The sequence below is a fragment of the Apteryx rowi genome, unplaced genomic scaffold (genome assembly GCF_003343035.1).
Source record: "Apteryx rowi isolate R43461 unplaced genomic scaffold, aptRow1 scaffold_100, whole genome shotgun sequence".
Lineage (NCBI taxonomy): Eukaryota > Metazoa > Chordata > Aves > Apterygiformes > Apterygidae > Apteryx > Apteryx rowi.
The window spans coordinates 1,324,455-1,346,277 of NW_020447198.1; the positions used below are offsets into that span (position 1 = coordinate 1,324,455).

At 37.7% G+C, this 21,823-nt stretch overlaps 2 protein-coding genes across 5 annotated transcripts in view; one reads left to right on the forward strand and one right to left on the reverse strand.

Annotated features, from left to right (window-relative positions):
• The window catches only part of TRMT1L (tRNA methyltransferase 1 like), a 21,781-nt gene extending 21,352 nt beyond the window's left edge, over nucleotides 1–429 (reverse strand). The window contains exon 1 of one of the 2 annotated variants that reach the window (XM_026063054.1): nucleotides 88–429. In XM_026063054.1, coding sequence (XP_025918839.1) covers nucleotides 88–211 — 124 coding nt within the window. In that variant the 5' untranslated portion in view covers nucleotides 212–429. The remainder of the gene's footprint in view (nucleotides 1–87) is intronic. The other variant, XM_026063037.1, reaches the window with a different exon arrangement.
• Nucleotides 430–497: 68 nt separating this feature from the next.
• SWT1 (SWT1, RNA endoribonuclease homolog) overlaps nucleotides 498–21,823 on the forward strand; it is a 37,004-nt gene continuing 15,678 nt past the window's right edge. For 2 of the 3 annotated variants that reach the window (XM_026063005.1, XM_026063015.1), the window contains exons 1-16: nucleotides 498–620; nucleotides 1,499–1,572; nucleotides 4,617–4,675; nucleotides 6,181–6,937; nucleotides 7,973–8,038; nucleotides 8,156–8,212; nucleotides 8,880–9,009; nucleotides 9,145–9,246; nucleotides 10,537–10,725; nucleotides 11,324–11,417; nucleotides 12,649–12,785; nucleotides 13,645–13,796; nucleotides 15,386–15,524; nucleotides 16,655–16,806; nucleotides 18,167–18,375; nucleotides 19,665–19,793. In XM_026063005.1, the coding sequence (XP_025918790.1) occupies nucleotides 1,507–1,572; nucleotides 4,617–4,675; nucleotides 6,181–6,937; nucleotides 7,973–8,038; nucleotides 8,156–8,212; nucleotides 8,880–9,009; nucleotides 9,145–9,246; nucleotides 10,537–10,725; nucleotides 11,324–11,417; nucleotides 12,649–12,785; nucleotides 13,645–13,796; nucleotides 15,386–15,524; nucleotides 16,655–16,806; nucleotides 18,167–18,375; nucleotides 19,665–19,793 (2,438 nt within the window). In that variant the 5' untranslated portion in view covers nucleotides 498–620; nucleotides 1,499–1,506. Of the gene's footprint in view, nucleotides 633–1,498; nucleotides 1,573–4,616; nucleotides 4,676–6,180; nucleotides 6,938–7,972; nucleotides 8,039–8,155; nucleotides 8,213–8,879; nucleotides 9,010–9,144; nucleotides 9,247–10,536; nucleotides 10,726–11,323; nucleotides 11,418–12,648; nucleotides 12,786–13,644; nucleotides 13,797–15,385; nucleotides 15,525–16,654; nucleotides 16,807–18,166; nucleotides 18,376–19,664; nucleotides 19,794–21,823 lie in introns of all 3 variants that reach the window. The other variant, XM_026063024.1, reaches the window with a different exon arrangement.

Consider the following 21,823-nt stretch of genomic DNA (forward strand, 5'->3'; position numbering starts at 1 on the left):
CCGGCGGAGCAGCCCACGCGTCCCAGGGCCGCAGCTCGCGCGCCAGCGTCCCCCTCCCTCCGCAGGCGGCTGCGACGCGGCCCTTACTGAGCGCCGCAGCCTCGCCACCGCCGCCTCCGGCGTACTCCTCCTCTTCGTCCTCCTCCCCTGGCTCCCTCTGCTGCGGGGGCAGCCGGACCAGCGCGGCCTCCGCAGCCTCCTCTGCTGCCATCTTCTCCGCAGACGGTGCGGCGGCGTGCGAAGCAGGCGAAGGGGCAGGACGAGCCGCCTTCGCCACACGCCTCTTCTCCCCGGCAGGAAGGAGGCGGCTCTCTGAGGCGGGCGGAGACACGCGAGAGCTGCGGCGATGGCGGTACCGCGGGTCCCGGCACGCACTGCGGGAGCGGGGGGAGGGGGGCCGCCTACACCTCCCAGAGCGCCTCGGGGCCGAGGCCGCCGTGCTGGAGGACTCCAGCTCCCAGGGGGCTCGGCGCGCCCGGCCCAGGATGCCCTGCGCCGGGGAGGTGCCGGGCCGCTGCTCGCTGTGCGGCGGGGAGGGGCATCTCCCGGTGCTGTGCCGCGCCGCCGCCGCCTGACGGGGAAGTCGCTGGCCAGGGAGCGGGGCGGCGCTCGGCCTCCAGGTGCCTCCTGAGGTGCCCGGCGCGGCGCGGCCTCGGTGGGGGCGCGTGGGCGGGGGCGTCCCCGCGCCCGACAGCCGGGGGGGGGAGGGGGGCTTGTGTTGGCGGCTGCCTGGGGGTGTTGAGGCAGCGGGCTTGTGCTCTGAGGGGCCCTTCCGGGTGCGCGGGGCGGGGGCGGGAGGCTGTTGCCCCTTTGCTGGTGGAGTTACAGCTTTTCTTTCAGTTGCTCAACTCGTCCATGTTGAAAAATGGCTTAAAGAGCCTTCCTTATGTTTGCTTAGTCTTTGCCTGAAGTCTCTTGCTTTTTGGCTGAGCTACTTCTATAGCTTAACTGTTTAGGTGTTCATCTATGGTCTGGGAATGAACCTCAAAGSTTTGGGACCAGCTGGTTAAACTTTCTCATAGTCTTCTTAAATTTTGGGGGCTGACAGCTGTTCATGGTAGATTCGCAGAACTTAATTTGAGTGGAGGTTGGTGTAGCTTTTATGTCATCTCCCAATGATGACATGAACATGTCCAGTAGAAAGGGGGAGGGGGAAGGTGAACCTAAGGCATGAGTCATATAGTTGGAATTGCTTTAAAACTCCACAATTACATGACTCTCCATTAAAGGATGTTTGTCGGTCTTGTGTGTTTGCTGGTACAAAATATGTGTCTGGAGCAGAAGGTAGAATAAAACTGCCATGTTTTCTTCTGTGAAATTTGTCTATTAGCGAGATGCGAATGCTCAACTTTGTTCAAGTCTCCTGTGGTTCTGTAATATGAAGAGAAAACAAGAGAAAATTAAGAGTGGGTTTTTTTTATGCAGTTGAAAAGTTAATTTTATGCCAGATGGAAATACAATTTGAAATAAATAATAATGATAATGCTATTTTTCCTAGGTTTGAAGATGTCTAAAAAGAAACTGAAGAAATTAAGTGAAAAGGAGGACAGTTTGGATGGCCGGGATGACAAAGTAGGAAGAACTATATTATTTTTATAAAATCAAAATCCTACTTTCAAGAGGAGAGCATGAATTATTTAGCAGTTTCATGATAGAAAGATGAATCAAATTTGGAAATGAAAGGTGGGGTCATTAAGGACAGCAAGAGGATTGAATTAGATGACTAAAAATTCCAGCCAGATAACTGACTTCTGTGTTTTGTTTTGTTTTCTCCCAGAGGCCATGGGTATCAGAAATTATTAGTTTTTTTTTTTTAAGCATATCTTCTTGACCAGAGAAGCTGAGCTCAAAAAAGTTACCAAAACCGCTACTGTCTTCCTGGGTTGTTCTTTATCTTGGATCACATTATTTTCTGATTAAGCACAAATTATACTTTGCAGCGTTTTAGCAATTGGCTTTCAAGGAAATATTTCCTCTTAACCAGTGAGGTGTATAAATCGATGACTAAAATTAGTGTAGATTCTTAGTATATTCCTGTGTGTGTCCACATCTAGTGAGTAAAATTCTACTGAATCCCTTGTAAAATGCAGATTCAACCAGGGTGATAATCTTTTTGGTCATGTATGTAGCCAAAATAATTTCCCATTCCTTTGGCTATTTTTATTGTTAATATACCCTCTTGGAAAGTTATTTCCTAACAGTAGTGTAATACATAGCCCGTAAATCAGTAATTTAAAAAATATACATTTCAGTTTGCTAGTTTTTTTTCCCTTTGATTCTGTAAAGTAGATATGAAATGAGAGAGTTTTTAATTGTCTTATGAATGCCTCAGAAAAATGTTTGGAAGTGCCTCTAGGTGAACATGAAGAGATTATGGTCTTACTAGCCTTTTGCTCCTGTAGAAACGTACAAATATTTGTAACTACTTTTTTTCCTCCTGAATTTCTTATTATTATTCCATTTATCTTTTAACATTGACTTGTTCTAAGACTTTGATTTTTATGTGTTTCTGTGCTGCAAACGGTAAAGACCTTGCTTAAAACCTCATACTGTAGCTGTATCACCATTGCTAATGGCTATACCAGTTCAAAAAATAGTGGGTCTTAACTGTTGCATGACTTCAATCTGTTTGGAACAAAATTAGATATTGCTGTAGGCAGACGTTCACTGACTCAAGCAACAGTGGAAAACTTAACTATTAATAGCACAATGATGAGAAACTTCTGAAAAGTAGTAAGTGCATCTTCTACAGAATGGATAAGAGGTGTCTTCTGCTCACACAGGTTTGAGTAAGCCATTTATCTAGAGTTGTGTCTAAGCATGATTGATTTTTGTGGTGTAAGCATGACCACAGATTACAAAAAACTTCATGCCTGTTGACTTTTAGCAGAAATAAGGTTGGCATATGCCTCCTAAAGTATGAGTGAAAGGATGTTTGTCACAATATAAATTAGAACAGCTTTAAGCAGAGCTATCTGGGGGAGTCTGCACGGCCACCTCTTGGCAATGTGGCCTGGAAAACAGCAGATGATATGATAGGCGTGTGAGTGTAAATTCTGCGTGTGAATAGAATACCTGAAACAGTCTGTTCCAAGATGATGTTTACCCAAGAGCCCATAACGCTAAGACAAAGGTAACAATGACAATTTGCTTAAGACGATGAAACTRAGTGATAACCAGGGAATTACCAAGAGACTTCTGAGAAAAGAAGGGTCTAGCTTGAAAAGAAGTATAAAAACAGCATGAAAACTTGTACTTTTGAGGGGAGAGGTCTTTGGAGTAAGAAAGTAGTACAGAGCAGCAGTTAACTGGGCTTGGTACCGCCAGAAGTCACCTCACCAGCGTCACAACCTCCATCCAGGCCGGATGGGGCTCCCTCCCCTGCCGGGCACTGTCACGAGCTTGCGCTCCAGCTAGTGGGCTGGCAGTACAGGGTCCGCACCTCAGGTGTGCGTATGCGTTCTCATGGGGATCTTTGTCACCAGCGTGTGTTAGCTGAGTGTGTGGGAAGTGGCATGGTATGCGCAAGGCTTGAGCACCTGCATCTCCAGCAGGATGTGTGTATGGAAACAGGGAACCGGCACTCCCAGAAGAGAGGATGTATGCTTGCAATCCACACTGCCTAGGAAGGAGGGGATGTGCAATCTGTGTCATTTATGTGTCTGAGATGAGAACTTTTTGGTATCAGGTATTTATTAACATAATTGCTTTATATTGTGGTTTATCTGTTGTACTGCTGGTGTTGATCCTGAATGTGTAGTTCATAGATTGCCAGTTAATTACATGTTGTTAATAAAACAGTAAACTTTGATTCCTGATTTGATTTAAATTATGTGAATTGAGTGTCCTTCCTGCAGCAAGTTGCATGACAAAATTCTTAGTGGCAGCAGCCTCAAACAGCCTCTTACATTAAGATTCCGTTGTTTCTCTGCTGTAAAAGGACTGACCACAGTTAGAAGTTCTCTGGATTTCCTTAGTTTCATTAAGACTTTAGAGGTTTCTGCAACCCTTTTGTTTTTAATTAAGTGCTTTCTAATGTGACTCAGCTTGCAATGCAGATATGCCAAGCAGTGTCAAAACTACCTTCTAAACTAGCACTGTTCAAGTCCTTTGTTCGGGGACTATCCTTTCTCTTAACCAGGCCTGTGTAATTGTGGTTTCGTACTGCTGCCCCTGTAAATCTGGCCAGAATTAGTATGCATCTCATCTGCGCAAATCTCCCGTAGAAATATCCGCTCTTTGGGGCTAGGTGGAGCAGTCTCCAGGTAACTTTCTTCTTCCTAGCAAATTTTATAAATACACAAAAATGTATATTGTACACACTGGTTAATTCTAGAATATATGAAACACATGAATCCTGAATGTGTTTAACGAGTCAAGCTTTTTCTATTTATAATCCAGGTCAGTACACAGTCATTTTTCCCCTCTTGTGCTTCTAAAATATAACAAAAATTAAATATAGAATTATAATGAGGTATGCAGCTACTGTTTTCAAAGGTTAACTTGCTCAAAATCATAGTGAATCCACTAAGAGATAATAGCTTGTTCCATCTTACCAAGATTTTATTTTACTGCAGTTTCCTATACGAGCCCTTRGGGTTTTTCTCTTCTTTCAGAACTCTGAAGACACAAGATCTTATAACCATACTGTGAAAGGAGAAACAGAATTTCAGAGGTAAATTCTTGCTTTGTCATTAATGTAACTACTAAAAAAGCCTAGGTAACAGATAAGTAGGTGATTGAAGGTAAGAATTTTGCTTGACTTGTTCACCAAATAAAATATGGACTTTTAACACATGGCGTGTTTGTATTGCATTAATGAGTAGATCCTGTCTAGGCTGGTCAGTTTGAGGACTCTGTTTTTTCCACTATCTCAAACTTTTCTAACTCTATGTTACTGCACTTCAGATAATGGACAAGTGACATCCAGCATTGCTATCATAAAAAGATGACGTTTCCTTCTGTATCTTGAGCACTACATTGTTCTGTATTGCATATTGCACATACTCTGTTATCAAAAAAAGGCTGCAGTGTACTTTGGAGGATAGTTCTGCAGTGAAATTAGTATCTTTAATCAATTTCTGTAGTCTCTAAATCCTTGATTTCTCCTGCTGCTTGAAATAGTTGTTCCTAGGCAAAGAATAGCAGCCTTTCATCTTAGCTGTAGAAAATGTAAACAGTGTTTGAAAACTTAATAATATAAAGTAAAAATGTTCTTATGAGCCCTGAGATAGTAGACTATTGGATTGCTTCTTAATCATGGCAAAATCTCACAGCCGTCTCTCTGCTTCATTGGCTTGTAAATCACAGGATATTTAGCTACAGGATATTACTGGCAATGGTCAGAAATGGCTGTATAGGAAGGAATGTATGAAACAAGACAAGTACAAAATGATTTTTCCTGTTGCAAACCCTGCCAGCTTCCAGCAACCAGTTCAGTCTCCAAGGACAGAGGTGTATTTAAGTTATTACCTGTCATGTGTAAGTTTGTTAAATGGCTTTTCCCTCCCCAACATTTTTGGTAATGCTATGATAGAGTAGGGGAGAAACTTTCTTCAAATATTTTAAACCTAGCATATGATAAATTTATTAAGTACTTTCTCTGCTCTTGTAGGAAATAGTTCGTTATTCACAACTTCTCATATCGTTTATCATTTTTGTTGAATGTTGCTATATTGCCCTCAATCGTTCCTTTTGAGTTCCCTGGTCTGTTTATTTTCTGTCATTTGAGAGTCATTCAATGTTTGGTACTGTGCAGCCAAAACCTAACTGCTGCTTACTTGAATTTTTGTGAAGTGTGGCACAGCTCACAAATATCATTAAAATGCTCTTAAAACTCACCTGTGCAATAAGATGGAACTAGACTGTAGTCAGGGACCTCTCAAGCCACTAGCTAGTAAAATGCAGAAAAAGCTTCTTCTCAAGCTGGTAAATTGAGGTAAAAATAGTTGTACAGCTAGTAAAACTGTAAATACTGAGGATGGTGTATCAGACTATCTTAAAGGGCAGATGTTGCCAAAAGTTCATAATGAGTTAAGGATGTTCCAAATCAGTACTCGTAAATACTTAACTGTAAATGGCTAAATCAAGTGCAAGCTCTTTTGTTTTTGTTTTATTTCATTATCTGAGTTAATTTTCCTAGGTATATATAACATGTCTCTTTCTGTAACATTTTTATAGATTCAAAATAGAGAAAGGTATACAAGAGAAGAAAAAAGACCAAAGTTCTAATATTTCTCGTGGTGTTGATAGAAGGTCCCAAGAAAAATCTCCAAACAGAAGTAAAACCACAGACAGTTCTTCAATCCAAACTGAGAAGCGAAAGAGAATAGTTATACAATTTAAGCCTAAAGAGATTAAACATGGAAAAAGTACAAGCACTGCTGATGTGGTAACTACTATTAGGGAAAGTCGTAACAAAGGTCATCGTTTTGATGGAACAGAAGGAAAAAGGCTCTGGCATAGCTTTGCAGTCCAGAAGGACAAGGTGATGAAGAAAAAGGGAGAGAAAGCTGAATTCTACAAGCTAAAAGTAAAAGCTGAACAAACCATGTTGGAGAAGTTTAAGTCYGCTGCGTGCAATTCACAAGTACCATGTAGAGCATCAAATGGATCCAAAAAATGGAGTGAAGATGTCAGAACTCAGAAAAAGACATCTATCGCCTCGGTAGAGACTGTAAATGATGATACAGCTTTCACTAMAAAATCACGTATGTTATCTAGGACTTGTGATGAAGAGGATGAAGAAGGATATAAGGAGTTTTCTAAGAAAAATCAACATGCTACCAAACATTCGCCATCTTACTGTTCGACTGAAACACCTAAACGATGGGACTGTCATAAACAGAAAAAACAGGACATTGATTCCAATAAAGCTGCTGGTAATGCAGGGACTGAAGCAGGGTGCTTTGAAGCTGCAGCTTTACGTTTTAAGCGGGTAATGAGAACCTGATTATTTTAGTATTGTGCAGATGTATGTTTCAGGCTAGTTTCTTTATGGGAGTCTTTTTTATATAAATAGCCCGTTTGTATCTTACAGAGTTCACAGATGGATTTTTCTGATCCTAAGCTAAACCACATTAAAATGCTGCTCTGCTCTGCTGAATGGTCACACAAATGAGAAAAATAATGGTCTTGCATATCACAAGTCTGCACATATGCTTATATAGCTTTACCTTACTGATAGAGGTGTAGAATATTTCAGTTTAGGTATAAGTCAACAATTTTTTTTGCGTGTGCTGTCATGGCCATCGTATCATTTTAGGCACATAAACTGACCAACAAAAACTCCACTCTCGGCAAAACAGGTGCTCTTTTGCCAGCATAGTGATACCAGCAGAACTTGTTATTGTAGATCTAGGACTGAATTAATACATTTCCTGCATAAATTCATGGTTAGCTGTGATCAGTTTGTGTGTGAGTTCTAACTTATATTTCTCTCTGCACCTCTATTTACATACAAATTTTATTTAGAGCATTGTTGCTTCTTTGCTCTTTGTTTGTTTGTTTGTTTGTTTGTTTTCAACTTGCCTAGCATTAGTTTTCGGATTTCTGTTCATGTTATGGAAGCATGATTGTTCTGTGCATACACAAAGAGAGGGTTTATTTAATTATTAAAACTTTAATACAGACTTTAAAGGATCTTTTTAAAAGCCCTTTAGATACTTTAGTAATAGTTTAAAATGATTGTCATAAGGACGCTAGATTTAAACAGTCAGTTGTCACAAGCCCCCAAGAGATTGGAAAAATAAGCTTACTGTGCAAACTGCTATCTATTTATTTTAAAAGAAACCCAACCTTCTAAGCTGTTTTTAATGATACTGTAGAGATAAAATTACTAGTCATGTCCTTTATCATGAATATCAGAAATATTATGTTACCTATTCATTTTGTTTGCAAATAGTCAATGTTTTCTAACGAGCACTCTAGGAGATTCTTAGTGTCCTATTTCTGTTACTACTACTGTTTCTAGACTTTTGAGGTCCCATGCACATCTGACTCCTACCAAGGCGGGGAGAACATAAAGTCTACCCAAAAGGTTGGTGATATACTTGTTTTACACTAAACAGCTGTATTCTCAGACTCTTGAGGATCACTTGTTCCTCAGTCCTTGATATTTTATATTGTTGATATGGTATTTTAATTCTTTCTACAGAACTTTGAAGTCTTTCCATCCCACCAAGGCAGTCAGAGCCCGGAATCAGACCAAGAGGTTAGTAATGCTCTAACTTAACCTTTCTCAGTTATATTAAAAATTTACGGCACTGAGTTCCTGTAGTTAGACAATTCTATGTCCTTTCCTAGTATTCTGTATTGTTGATTTATGATCTATACTTCTAAGAGTGTGGAGCATTTTTCAAATACTAAACAAACTTGGTAAAGTACTGCTAATCAGGAACTTTCTGAAATAGAAAGTTTGCCTTTCTCTTATTCTCGGTGAAGGAGGTGTCCTTCATAGTTGCTTCTATACTCTGTGAATCTCATATTCCAACTTCTAATTTTTCAGTAGCGAAAGAGCTGTATTTTTTAAGGAACAGTTGGCAGGATACTTCCAGTCTATATAGCAAAAAATGGAATAAAGCTTTGGGGTGTTAGGCAGAATGGTCGCAAACCTTCTTTCTAGGCCGTATTTTGGACCTTTATTTTTTGGACTTTTTATAGTGGAGGTTGTGTAGCAGATTATCATGGCTTTAAGCTTGCTGAACTAACTTAAGGTTTTTCATGCTTTATTTCTAAAATGAAAAATTTTCACGCTTTCGTTTAGTCAGTTTTAACACAACAGCACTAATGCAAAAGAATCTTTTTTGGACGCACTTCTAAAGAGATTGCTTGTATACAGTTATTTTTATACGTACTTTTTTTTTTTTTTAACRCTGTAGATGCAGATAGTAGAAGATTTGCATGTTGCTCGTCTTGAAAAAAGGATGGCACTGTCGGTAGTACAGACTTGCGGAGAGCTTACAAGTATGGAAACAGATCTCCCAGAACAGGAGTTGAGTACTTCTGCTGGTATGTCTTGAGCTGACACTCTCTGGTATCTACTTAAACTAGTCATTACAATCAGGTAGTGACCTGAACAGGTAGTACACAGTTCATTCTTTCACCACTGTGGTGGTTTTTGTTTTGTTTTTTCTTTATCTGCAGAGGCTTCTACTTCTGGTCTGAACATCTTAGTGGTGATTGACACAAACATAATGATTAGTCACCTTGAGTTCGTCAGGTCCCTGAAATCTGAAGATATACCAGGTATGTGAATACATGGTGAGCAGTAGGAAATTTGTAGAAAGAACGGATGATTGTAAGAACTTTCTGGAAATCACAAAGCACTTATAACCTGATAAGCTGTCAGTCACTGCTTTATTTCTGTCTTGGTTAAGGTCAGAATTCATGAGAAGTGTGAGCAGTTTCTCTGGAATTCGGATTGCAGACCCTGGTGTTAATGTTTGGTTCTGAYATGTTGCAAAGGTTTTAGATAATTGCTGTTAGCGGGCTTAGGATCGTGTGTGTTGGTTGTTGGTAGACATGTATGTATGGAATCTATCAGAATACTTGTGGTGCTTTGATGTTTTCAGCTAATGAATATACCTACAAAGGCAGCCTGGTAAATAACCTTAACAAGGGTCCCAGTAGTTTTCAAGGGTGTGTCAGACTGTATTTTTCTTTCCCAAATTAAGCGTGGTGTTATATTGTGTAAACTGGGAGCTGCTGTCTCTCTCAGGTGCCTTTTTTTAGGATATCGCTGCTCCCAAKTTTTGGTTCTGCACCAGATCCCTTATGCAAAAGGTTCAAAAGGTTGCCCTATTTACTGTAAAGCAGATGGATGTTGGTGTATATTTTTTTGAGTTGTAGTCTTGCCAYGTGAGTAGAAAAGAAAACAAGTGAAGTGTTTGTCTTGGATGGACCAACAGAACAGAGCTGTTAAATTCTAATTTACCRTGTATTTCATTTATAAGAGTATTGAAGTTCAAATCATACATAGTCACAGAAATTCTGATGAATAAAACCTTGATCCGATATCAATGCTTCCTGTTCCTCGCACGGGAATATTGGCTGGCAATTAGCACAAACCATTGCTCACTTTAGTTAATGGTTGGTTTTGCATAGTGACTGYGGTGGTCATTCAGGTATTACCATCCCATTTTTTCTGCTACCWTCACATTGCTTTAACATCTTGCAGCACATGTGACAATGTTAATTGTTGTAAATATACTTTATAATATTACTACACAGAGATGTCAAAGTATTCTGCTGGTCAAAATTGTTTATTCCTTTTATTTGATTAATATTGTCATTTTTACCTGTAACCAMTCGAGTGCCAGCTTGAGATTAGATTAGGAACAGGGAACTTTGTCTTTTTTTTTTTTTTAACTGTTCATTTTTTAATGCTAGGTACTCTTGAGCACAGAATATGACAACTGTTGGCAAAATAGATAAGTGTCATCTTACATAAATATGATGTTTGAATTAAATGTTAACTGTRAAGTGTGCTAGTTCATTTAGCTCTTCGAAATTTCCTTTTTTTGTTGTTCGTACAAGGTGTTGGCAGACTCGCGTTGATAATTCCTTGGGTTGTTCTACAAGAACTAGACAACTTGAAGAAGGGGAAAATGTTACAGCACGTTCGGGACAAAGCTATCCCTGCAGTCCAGTTCATCTACATGTGTCTTAAAAAACAAGACTCAAAGTTGTGGGGGCAATCCATGCAGCTCGCTTCTCAAAAAATATGTAAGCTGTGTGCAGTCAATGTACTTCGGGTACTCTAATCTTTRCAGCTCACTTAGTGTGAGCCTTAGCGCTACATTTTGATTTTGATACAGTCGTCACTCTGACTTTGCAGTTTGCTTCTTAAAATTGGCTAATAGCTTACARCAGGCTTTGGAGCATATCCAAGCCTTTAGTATGCAAATACCTTCTTCAGATTAGTGGTTTGCTCACTGTTGTTTAATCGATTGTTTCTCAGTTTTGAGCTGCGTCTATTGAGCTGGTAAGTAGGGAATTACTTAGTCTAAATTCATCTAGCTGCTTCCTCTTCGTCTACAAGCTAAGGATATATTGTGTGGTTTTGCTTTTTGACTTTGTGGCCAGAAAGCATAACATTCCACGAAATTCATATGTGGCTCACTAGAAGTTTTCCAGCAAAGTAATAGCATTTCTGAGTAGAGTAGTACTTAAGAATTCAAAGCTCAGATTTGTGCTTGGATTACACTTCTCTGTCCTTGTTTGAGGAGTGTTACCTCAAAAGACAGTACCATGACTGCACTGAAGTATTTCATATGCTGGGTTACTTCTGAACATGTCAGCACTGTCTTAACTAAACTTGCAGATGGCCTGAGTGACGAGAACAATGATGATCGTGTTTTACAATGTTGTCTGCAGTATCAGAACCTCTTTCCTCAAGCTGTTGTCATACTTTGCACGTGAGTTCCTGTGTGTTTCTAGGTCTGTTATGAGGTATAAGGTAGTCTCCTGCTAAAGGTGGCGTTTTCAAATCTGATCTTAAAATGAAGAGCTGCTTCCAAAATAAGCTTTTTGAGAGGTAGTCACCCTCTTAAAACTTAGAGTAGATGGTTGTAATAAAACATAAAGGTTGTAGGCTTAGTCACCTTCCTGTGCATGAGGCCTGAAGTAGAATTAAGTTTATTCAAGCTTCAATTTTAAAACTTTTAAAGCATAGTTTTCTTGGATTTTATTCCAATTTCTTATTAAAAAATTATTGGAGTTATGAAATTGAAAAAGTGATTGTATTAATGATTGAGATCCAGTTAGATATTTGGTTTCTGCCCACCTGTTTTGGGGAGAGAGAGAAACATTGATGATTGTTAATCTTAGGAGGAGGGAAGGTGGAGATACGTTTGCCTCTCGTTCTGTGAGAATGAGAGTTGACTTTTGAGAGTAGATTCTCGATTTGATGCAAGGCATGTGAAGCTGGTTTTTAAAGGGCTAATATTCCCTGACTGTCAACAGCTTTATTTGGTCTTTGCTAAAAACCCTTTCCAGTACTATTTCAGTAAGTGGGTATCACAATCACAGCATGGGTATGGTTGTCCATAATCATTTTAGATTTCTCTGAAAAAAGAACAGGAGGTAACTTAAGTGTTCTTCATCTGATAAATCCTTTATCCTTTCCTACGTCAACATAAGCAACTGGAATTTGGAGGCAGTATCAGAATCCAACTTTGTACCGTGCGTTGGTAGTAGTTCTACTGGAGTAGTACACACCTCAGGGCAGCATCTGTGACAACCATTTGGCCAGTGAGACAGTAAAAATAGGTTTGTAAAACTAGGTTTTATAATGTCAGTCTAATAAGCTGTTACTTTCTTACCAGCATTGCCTCATTTGCACCCTAAGATCATAGCAACTAGACATCATTACTGTAGTATTTGTAGGTTTTTTTTCTTAAAGCAAGCCTAGAGCATGGTTTTTAGTATGCTTTTATATTTTTCAGAATAGCTGCTTTGGTTAATTTTCTCGTCTAATTTTTTGAACTGGTTCTAATTGCTTGAGAGAAAACTTTGCATATAATGAAGTTCACAAAATAAGCTTACCGAAGACAAATTTTTCAGTATATTACTTAATATGTAACTTAATAYGTAATTACTTAATATATAACCATGTCAGTTTTATGTCAAAAGTTAATTCTCTTCTAGGGATGATAAAAATTTATGCAATAAAGCCATTGTGAGTGAGATAAAGGCATTCTGCAAAGCAGACTTGGTTACTGCTCTACAGAATCTCAACATGAACAGGCACCAGAACTGTGTTGACCTGCAACAGTCAAAATGTGGTAAGTTTGTTTAACGGGCATGTGTCTCAAAAGCCGGCATATATATGTGTGTGTGTGTGTGTGTATATATATATGTAGTAATCAATGTAGGGGAGGGAGAATAGTCTCCATTATTACCTCAGTTTTCATATACTTTGAATCCTTAGGTGTGCTTTATGTTTGGAGCAGATTTTCTGTTTTCAGAGGTAAGCATTCTTCTGAAAGCTTGAGACCTTTATTAAAATGTGTCTCTCAAAATTCTAGGACGTTCAAATATTACATATTTTTTTTACAGAAAAACACAGCATGAATTTCCTGTGTTTATATAGCCATTTAAAAGGTGTCCTCACCATCTTTGAACTGAAAAGAGTTTTTTCCGCTTGAGCCAATTTGGGTCCCGCTCTTATTAGTTGCAAAATTTTGTATGCTAAGATGATAGCTTTATTGGCATCCCAAACAGTAGAACTTGATTTCTGGGTTGCCTGCTCATGTTTCTAAAGATGCAAATATAGCTGTTTGTGTTAAATAGGTGTAAGAAGTGATTTCATTATACTTGCTAATAAGCCCACCGGCTGTATATAATCTAAGTTATTTAAAGGAAAAGAAGAAATGTGGAGTAAGATCACAAATGAATAATGCTCTGGGGAAATCAGATCTTCTCAGTTAGCAGCTCATAATTAAAAATACTCACACTRCAAGTGGATATAACTAGATATACTTGAAACCTAATTAGATGTAGCCCATCTGCTTTATAACATAATGTAGAAATGCAGTCTGTCTTTCCTTTTATTGGTAGGAACAAGTAATTTGTGTACTGTCAACATAAATTAGATATAGAAACAGTTGCRATAAATATCTTTTATTGTCATTGATTTGACAGATACAGAATTCCAGAAAACAGAAGGAGGAAATGCTAATCTTACTGCTCAATTCCCAAGTATACTTCCAGACCTTGAAAAGAACTTAGGAGAAGCTTTATCTTGTATTTTGGAGACTGAAATGAAAATTGCATTTGGAAACCTGTGGATGGAGGTGGTTTCTTATGTTGTCTTGTTTGATATTTCAAATATTGAGAGGTTTAAGTGGCCTTGGTGTTTTTATGGTGTTAATGCCTGTGCTAAGCCAAACAGTGTAGTCGTGTAGTTCACTAAAATAACAGAGTGTTCAGTTATACTATTTCGTTTTATAACAAGATTATTCTATTTGACCAGTAATGACTGTGCAGTGTTTTAGTAATACAGTGATAGAAATCCTGGCAGTTCAGTGTGAATTTTCAGAACTCTGTATTAATTACATTACATCTAGACTTGTAGTTTTCTAGTATGGTTAAAGCACTTACTTATTGGAGAACTTGAAACATTTTACTATTATTGATTTAGCTTTATTTAAGAATGTTTTGTTATGAAGCAGTTATTATCATTTTTATGTTAAATAACAAGATACTGAATATGTATCTTCTCCAACTGTGCAGGAAAATTTGTGGAAAAGGTTAGAAATAGCTAACTTTTTCCCATGCTTTGATTTAAACCAAAAGGATTTTGAGGATATTTTATAATTTATATTTTTGCCTATCATTGAAGGTAAGTGCTGTATGATTTCATATGCAGAGTCAACTTTGAAAGCGATCACTTTCTTGAAATTAGTGTGTGTTTTTTGTTTCTATTGACATTGTAAATTTTATTTCTGCATTGTAAATATGTCCTCCAAGAAATTGTTCCATAAAGGTCTATATAATATTGAGGCATGGTTGTTGCAAGCACTCCTAAAAACATCTGTCCTGCTAGGAGAGATGCCGTATGGATAAAATCGTTAACAATTTATCTGTGATAGAACTACTTTCCTTGGAAATAATCATGTTTAACCAGGTTCTCCAGACATTCTCACTTTAAAATGTATTGTTAACAGAAAATAAATACTCCAATAAAACACAATTTCARATTATCCATTCTTCAGCTGATGTTCCGTTTTATAACTGGTAAAAGTTAGTAAGATGTATTATTGCAAATAAGCCTCTGTGGCTTGCCAAAACAAAATCATTTGAGTAGGATGATTCCTGTGTCACAGGATGGAGCTTTGATTAGCTAGTTAGCGTTTAGGCACTTTTGATTAACTTGATTCTGGTTAACATCTTTTCAAATTCTGACTTCATTCGATAGTAATAAATCAAGTTTTTATATATTACTTTATGTATAGTCACAGCTATGCACAATAAGGTTTACTTTTGCTTTTTTAACAATACTAGATAATCAAAGGCATATTTACTGTTGTTCTGGCTTTTGTATGCAAGTAATAAATTAAACTGCTTTGAGAGATTACTTGATTATATTTGGATTATTTGAGAAAAGGGGGACCCAAATATCATGAAGAAGTTGAGAATTATTGTAGTACAGTGCATACTTCTAGGCGAGCATCTCTGTGTAACCCATGCTGCTGCTGAATCAATTTTTTTACTAGATAGACTTGCTAAATCTGAATAAATCTTATTTCTGAGGAACCTTTGGAATACTATTTCAGCAAGCACAAATGACAACAGACATTAAAGAAGACAGCAGGTGTGAAATGTGTAGGAATATGTGTATATGAAAATCAGGCTTCAAATTTTTAAACATACTATTTTTCAGATACTGTATCAGAAGCCACCCTGGACATTAGCAAGCTTGCTGCAGTGTTATAAAAAACACTGGGTGGCTGTTTTTGGTTATGTTGTGCCAAGGAGTTTACTTGCAACCGTTGAATATCTCTATAAACACCTCTGTACAGGTAAGAATCTCGGAGAGTGTTTGTCAATTTGCAATTATTTGTACTTTTGCAAATAAACTTGCTGTTCTGGTTTTTGTAGTTACAGAAGTAGACACTGAAAAGGCATGTACTCTGTATGTTTAAATAGTATTATATTCCATCCTCTTCTGCTTTTTTTAATTTAAGATTATCCAAGTGGAGCCATAACTTGGACAATATTATCTATTTTCATATGTATCCACAATTTATCCCCCAGATGGGTGACAAAATCACAATACTGTTTTTGTGTGTAGAGCTAGGAGTGAACTGAAATTGAGCAGTGAATAACTTAACAACAACAACAACAAAGTAAGAAGGTTCGAACCATGCTCAAGTCTGTCCACCCTCTGGCCCCAGATGGTCTAAGTATCACTTACAAAAATCAAGCAAATGGTTTCTGAAATGTATTTCTTTTTTCTGTAGTTCAGTATTCTGCTGCCTTTTCTTCAGTATTTTTCTACTTTTTTTTTTAAACAAAAACACTAAAATCTAATATATGGAGACTCTCAGGCATTTAAAAATTTATTTCACACATCTTTATGTGCCTGAAAAAATCAAGTGAAAAATGTTTTAATGAACATTTAATAATGGTCACCAAAGTCTCTGAACTATTTTTAAAAGGCAAATCTTTCTGCCTCCTTTGCTACCACGTTAGATGTGGTTATGCAGTTCATCAGTTGACCTGCATTTACCAAATAAATTGAGGAGAAGCAAAGTCCACATAATGTGATGGATATGGGCAGGTAGGTTTGTTTTCCAAAAAAAAAAGAAAAACTTTCATTTATTTAGAGATTTTAAAAGATTTTTGACTTTAGCAAATTTAGCTGTTTTGGGATATTGTTCTGTAGGAATAAGTTAGATATGTCCGTCAAGCCTCTTGCCAGATCCTGGATGAGCCTGGGTTACCTGATTAAAAAGCACAAGTCTTAACCCTACACAGTGTTGTTAATATTTCTCTAGAGACTGTTTTATCTAATGCTTTTGAACCATTTTCAAGACTTTTTATATGCTTCAGTTAATTCAGATATTTGAGTATTAAATTTGCTTCCTGAGATTGATCACTCCTAACATATCTACATTTTTTTTTTYCTATCTTCCTCTTAATGTTTAAGTATCAGCTCAAACAGTTGACTCCTCAACGGCTGGTATCTTACTCCAGGAATCCAAAAAGCTGTTGCACGCTTTCAGTTCTCGGTCAGACTATAACGGTGTGCTTCCTCAGGCTTATGCTGAAGTCAGTAAGCTCCACCAAACGCTTACGGAGGTAAGGGGAACTTCAGTATGCACTCACCTAACATCTTCTTAAAGTTGCTCCATGTTCATGTTACAAACTTGCCTTAGATTTCTAAATTATTCCCATAATTTCAACAAATTACTGCAGGAAGTGCTGTTGAGAAGGTGTCTTGAAAATTAATAGGTGCCAAATTTAACTTTTCTTTTTCCTGTCTTTATGAATATACTTGCTAGACTTTTTCTCATATAAGTGTTAGGAGGGTGACTGAAAAACATTATTTAGCTGTTTTCAGGAAAAATGTGTTTGATAGTAGTTTTCTATTGCATGTGTCCTCTTGGTCTGATATTACTATTTCTAGGCATATTATTTCAGCTTTTATTGTCTTGGTAGCTCTATTCCTGTGTATGAAGAAAAGGCTTGTGTATATCACATGCTTCATGATATTTAATGGGGAGTGTCCTGATATCTTTTGCGTTCTGAAAAGTATCCTTTTACTTCTGGCTCGTGTCTGAGATGCTGCGGAGGAAATTTCAGTATCTCAGTTTGTGTTGATTCCTAATTCCGTACATAATGGTGTAAAAAAGAGAGTGATGAGGATGAATGAATTGAAGTATTTCTGTATATGGAAAAAAACACAGGTCAGAATATCTGTTAAAAGTTCCTTTCAGCTCTGGAGAAAGCTGAAGGGGGAAGGAAGATGAGAAAGTTCAAGGAGAGGAAGGATGGTCCAGTAGCTTGTGCTTGTGGGTCTTGATTCAGTTCGGTGCCGTACTGTCACTCCTCTGTACGCTGTATGCAGCCACTTACTCCGAAGTTCTGGGAACAGCACTGCCATAAGAAGCAGGCTTTTTGTCCAAAAACTTGTTTCCATCCTGTCCTGTTCCCTGTTTTGTCCTGACACGTTTGACTTTACAAGGAGCTGGCTTAACACTGATTCAGTTGTGCCAGACCAGTTTCAGTTTGAACCCCGAGGAATTTCCTGAGCCAATTTACCACCTGAGTATATGAATACTTTGTGCGGTTACATAGGAACGTGCCATCGGTCACGGGACAGAACAAGACTGCCTTTGTCACGTGTGAGACAAGGCGGTTCTAGTTTTTGCTAGCTTACCATGCCTGTGAAGCTTTGCAGTAAGTCTTCCCTTGGCTTCAGTTTCCTAGCTGCAGAAATTGCAATATTTATAGAAGAAAGACTTGGTGAAAGATTGAGAGATGCTTAGGATAAAGGGACTGTAATAAAGGCGGTTACGACTGCAAGAGATCTGCCTTGCTTTTTTGAGCATTGTTTTAAAAGGGGGAAAAAAAAACCCTAAATGTTTAGAAGTTTTCAACTTTTCTTAAGTTACAAACCGAATATGTTCATTGTTTGTTTACTAAACTGTTTCATCAGGTGAAATCAGACAGTAGACAGGATTTATCAGAAGACACCATGGTTCTTTCAGAAAATGCTGTATGTGAAAAAATGGAAGCAATGACACCAAATCTGCAAAATTGTGAAGAAAAAAAATTACATTCAAGTACTCACGTGGCTCAAGAAAACAGACACCAGGAAATCTGGTCAGTCCTGGAAGGTGTATGGAATACGATAAACTTGTACAGGTACAGTGTGCTAAAGAAATTCAAAACTTTTACATAACCTCATATTATTGTCAAACAAATGTACTTTGGAAAGTGTTTGCTCCCTCTCCTCCCTTATTCTAGAGAAGAAGCTATTGGCAAAGAAATTGCACTAATTTGTCACACTAATAAAATAGGAACAGAAAAATTGTCATATGTTTCCGTATTAAACAGAATCCTTCACCCTAAAATCCAGATACAGAATCTAGTTATGAATTTCCTTTCTCCAATAAATTTGAAAATGCCTTTAAAAAAAAAAAAGCTGTGTTACCATTGCTTTTAGTTTGTTTATTTTTAAAAAATCTGCTTGAAAATCATTGAAACATCTTGCTCTTGGATGCTAACACAAAACCTGAATAAGTATTGCCTTTTCTTTTTGTAATATTATTATTATTATTATTTTATCTTTTAGAGAAAGGACTCTGTTACTTCAAGCACAGAGGAACTCCATTTTTGGTGTTCTATTAAGGATAGTGTTTAACTGTCTTATAGCAGTGATTAATAGCTCTGCCAGTGCCATTTCCACACTAGCATTTGAATATACTGCCAGAGCGTAACTCCTCTTGGCTTACACTGGTGCAAATTAATCTGAATTGAAAACRGTAAGGAACTGGCTTGGTAGTGCTTAGGTCAGCTAAGGATTTGCACCAGAGGAGAATAGTCTCAGTGTGTGATGGAATGGTTCTTACGTATCGGTTTCCAAAACCAAGAGAGTTGGCTCTCTTACTGGGTTGCTTAATATTTCTCAAACCTTCATTTAAAGGTTGCACACAGGCTTTGAACAAAGGGTTGGGTTTTTTTTAAAGAAAAACTCTTTCAAATGTACCACTTTTAAATGAAAACTCAACTGAATTGTTGGCTCCTGTCATCTGGTAAGGGCCTTGCTGTGAGTAAAGGATAAAATTTTAGCGTCACAGTTTACTTCACACTCTTCTTGCTGCTGCAGGAAAATACTGCTTGTCTCCCCCCTTCAGAGGTTATTCTTCGTAAGTGCAATGCATCTTATGGTCCCAACCCAGCCATTGCAGGAAAAGCATCAAGCCTGTCCCGCTAAATCTGGAGAATGAAACAACTTGGAAAATTACATGGAAAGCAATTTACTTTGCTGCTTTGGCCTAACAATTCTTCCCTTCTAGGAGAGGTTTACTCAGAGTTTATCAGGTCGTGCGTGAAGAGACTGATTCATTGTCAAGTGAAGTTTAATGACAAATCTATTGGAGTCTAAGGTAAAATACTAATATTAACTACTTTTCCTTGTTTTCCAATATTAGTGTTGAAATTTTCCAGAAGTTGGACCCTAACACAGTGACTGTGACTGCAGAGTCTTCGTTTGAAGAAGCTTTTTTAGGTCTGCAAAAACTGATAGCGGCTGTAAATGATATCCTTGAAGGAATTCGTAGGTAAGCACTTAGACTATTCATAAGTCATAAAAGTCACTTAAAAGTTATAATTTTTGATGCCGAACTACAATCTGTTGTGTGTGTTTAGTTATGTAATTTTCGGTTAAAAAAAATCAGAATCGCCTTTGTTTAGAAGTATTTCTTGGTAACAAAGGAATAAGAAACTACTGCAGACATTCAGATTTCTTGCAGTAAACTTTGTTTTATGACTTGGGACTTGTTTTGCAGTATTCGATGACAAACCACTCACATCTGCCCTGCGTGTAAACAAAGCTATGACCTGCTTAACCAGTAAATTAGTTGTGAAGGCATGAGTTGAGAAGAAATTAGAACTTTTTTTTTTTTTTTTTAAATGTGAGGCTTACTGGAATTAGGGCAAACTTCTATTATAGTAAAGGTCAGAAAGTTCTGAAATGAAGAGAAGCTGTTTTCTCTTCCTCGTGGTTGCTTTGACACCCATTGGCATTTATGGAACAGCTTTAAAAATTAATTTCATACACTTAAAAATTTTCTTGTATACCACTGAACTGAAATAGACTGTTTATACACCTGGGATGATTCTCTGAGTGGAGTGATTTTCTCTAAAGGTTTCATTTAGAAACGTTTGCTCTGAGTTTGTTCTGCCAATTTGCAGTAGGGGGCATCGTGGAGCAAGAAATTCAGGGATGCTGTAATTCATAATCTTCCGTTTGAATTCTGAGTGTAGGTGCTCAAATTACTTGGAAACTTCTAAGTAGGTTTTTCAAAAACAGTCAGAAGCTATATCTATTTATTTGTAAATCACTGTAGAGCACAATACGGAGTATCAAAACAAAAAGTCTGAAGTCTGCAAAGTGAGACAAGCTCATCTTACCTGGGTTGTTCAGCCTTTCTAAGGTTATGCATAGAGTACATGTATTTTACTTAATTTTTGAAAAAATACGTTTCAGTGTGTTGCATTTTTATAGTTAACCTAATGGTACAATTGCAGAAAAGGACAGGCATCTGGAGGAAAAAGTAGTGAAAAAGTTCTAGTTTGAACATTTGGAGGTAATACAGTTTTTTTGTGATTAAAATATAAATATTTTCTATGTTAGCTTCTGTTCCTTGCTGTCTAGAGCAGAGACAAATTGTCCTGTGAAAGAGTTTAGAAATTTTACAAGTAAGTTGCATTGAAAGTTCAGCTGCGTTAAAAATTCAGGTTTGCAGAATGTTAAAAACAACCATTAGAAAAGCGCAGTCACCTTTTTGAGATATGTGTGATGCTAGACTTACTCATAAACAAATTAATTCTGGGGCATTACTACAGCTGATCAAACTGACTTGATAACCAGAACAAGCTTGTTTATTTGTCTGAATATTTCTCTAACTTTACATTTTAAAGCAATTGTATTAATTTATTTATAAAGTTCCAAAGACAGGAGAGGAGAAATGGGATTTGACTGCTTTGGAAAATTTGTCTGCCTCCTTCATGTATTCCAAAGTAGTGTGGTCTATATAAGTGGTTTTATACAACTAAATTATTTTAAAATAGTTGTGGATTGGATAATATTTCTGATGGCTTTCAGTGACGGTTTACGCTTGTATTTGTGTTGTCTGTTATTTGGAACTGGTTAACGAGGTGTTCTAGCTTAGGTCCTGATCCTTAAAACATGTTTCTGGTTTTCACATAGCTCTTTGAGGCAGCAGAAGTATATCTGCAGCTAGGAGTTTTCGGCTTTGTGCCAAGTCTTGCTTTCACGAACACGTGTAGAAATTATTTTGCTTATTCTGCTGGAAGACATTTGGGCCCCTCGTATTTAGAGAGAATAAAAGTTTAAGTAGTTATCGAAGATAATTAACTCTTATGGCTCTAGTTCTAAGCACAGAGCATCTTTGAAGATATCACTGCTAGGGGATGTGTATATGTGTATATATATATATATATACATATATGGGGATATATAATATATATTTAAGTTGCATGATATCCTTGTGCAGGATGTGTTTCTCTCTTCAGCCAGTACAAGAAAACAACGGGGAGAGGACGTTAATTACCAAAAATTGTTTTA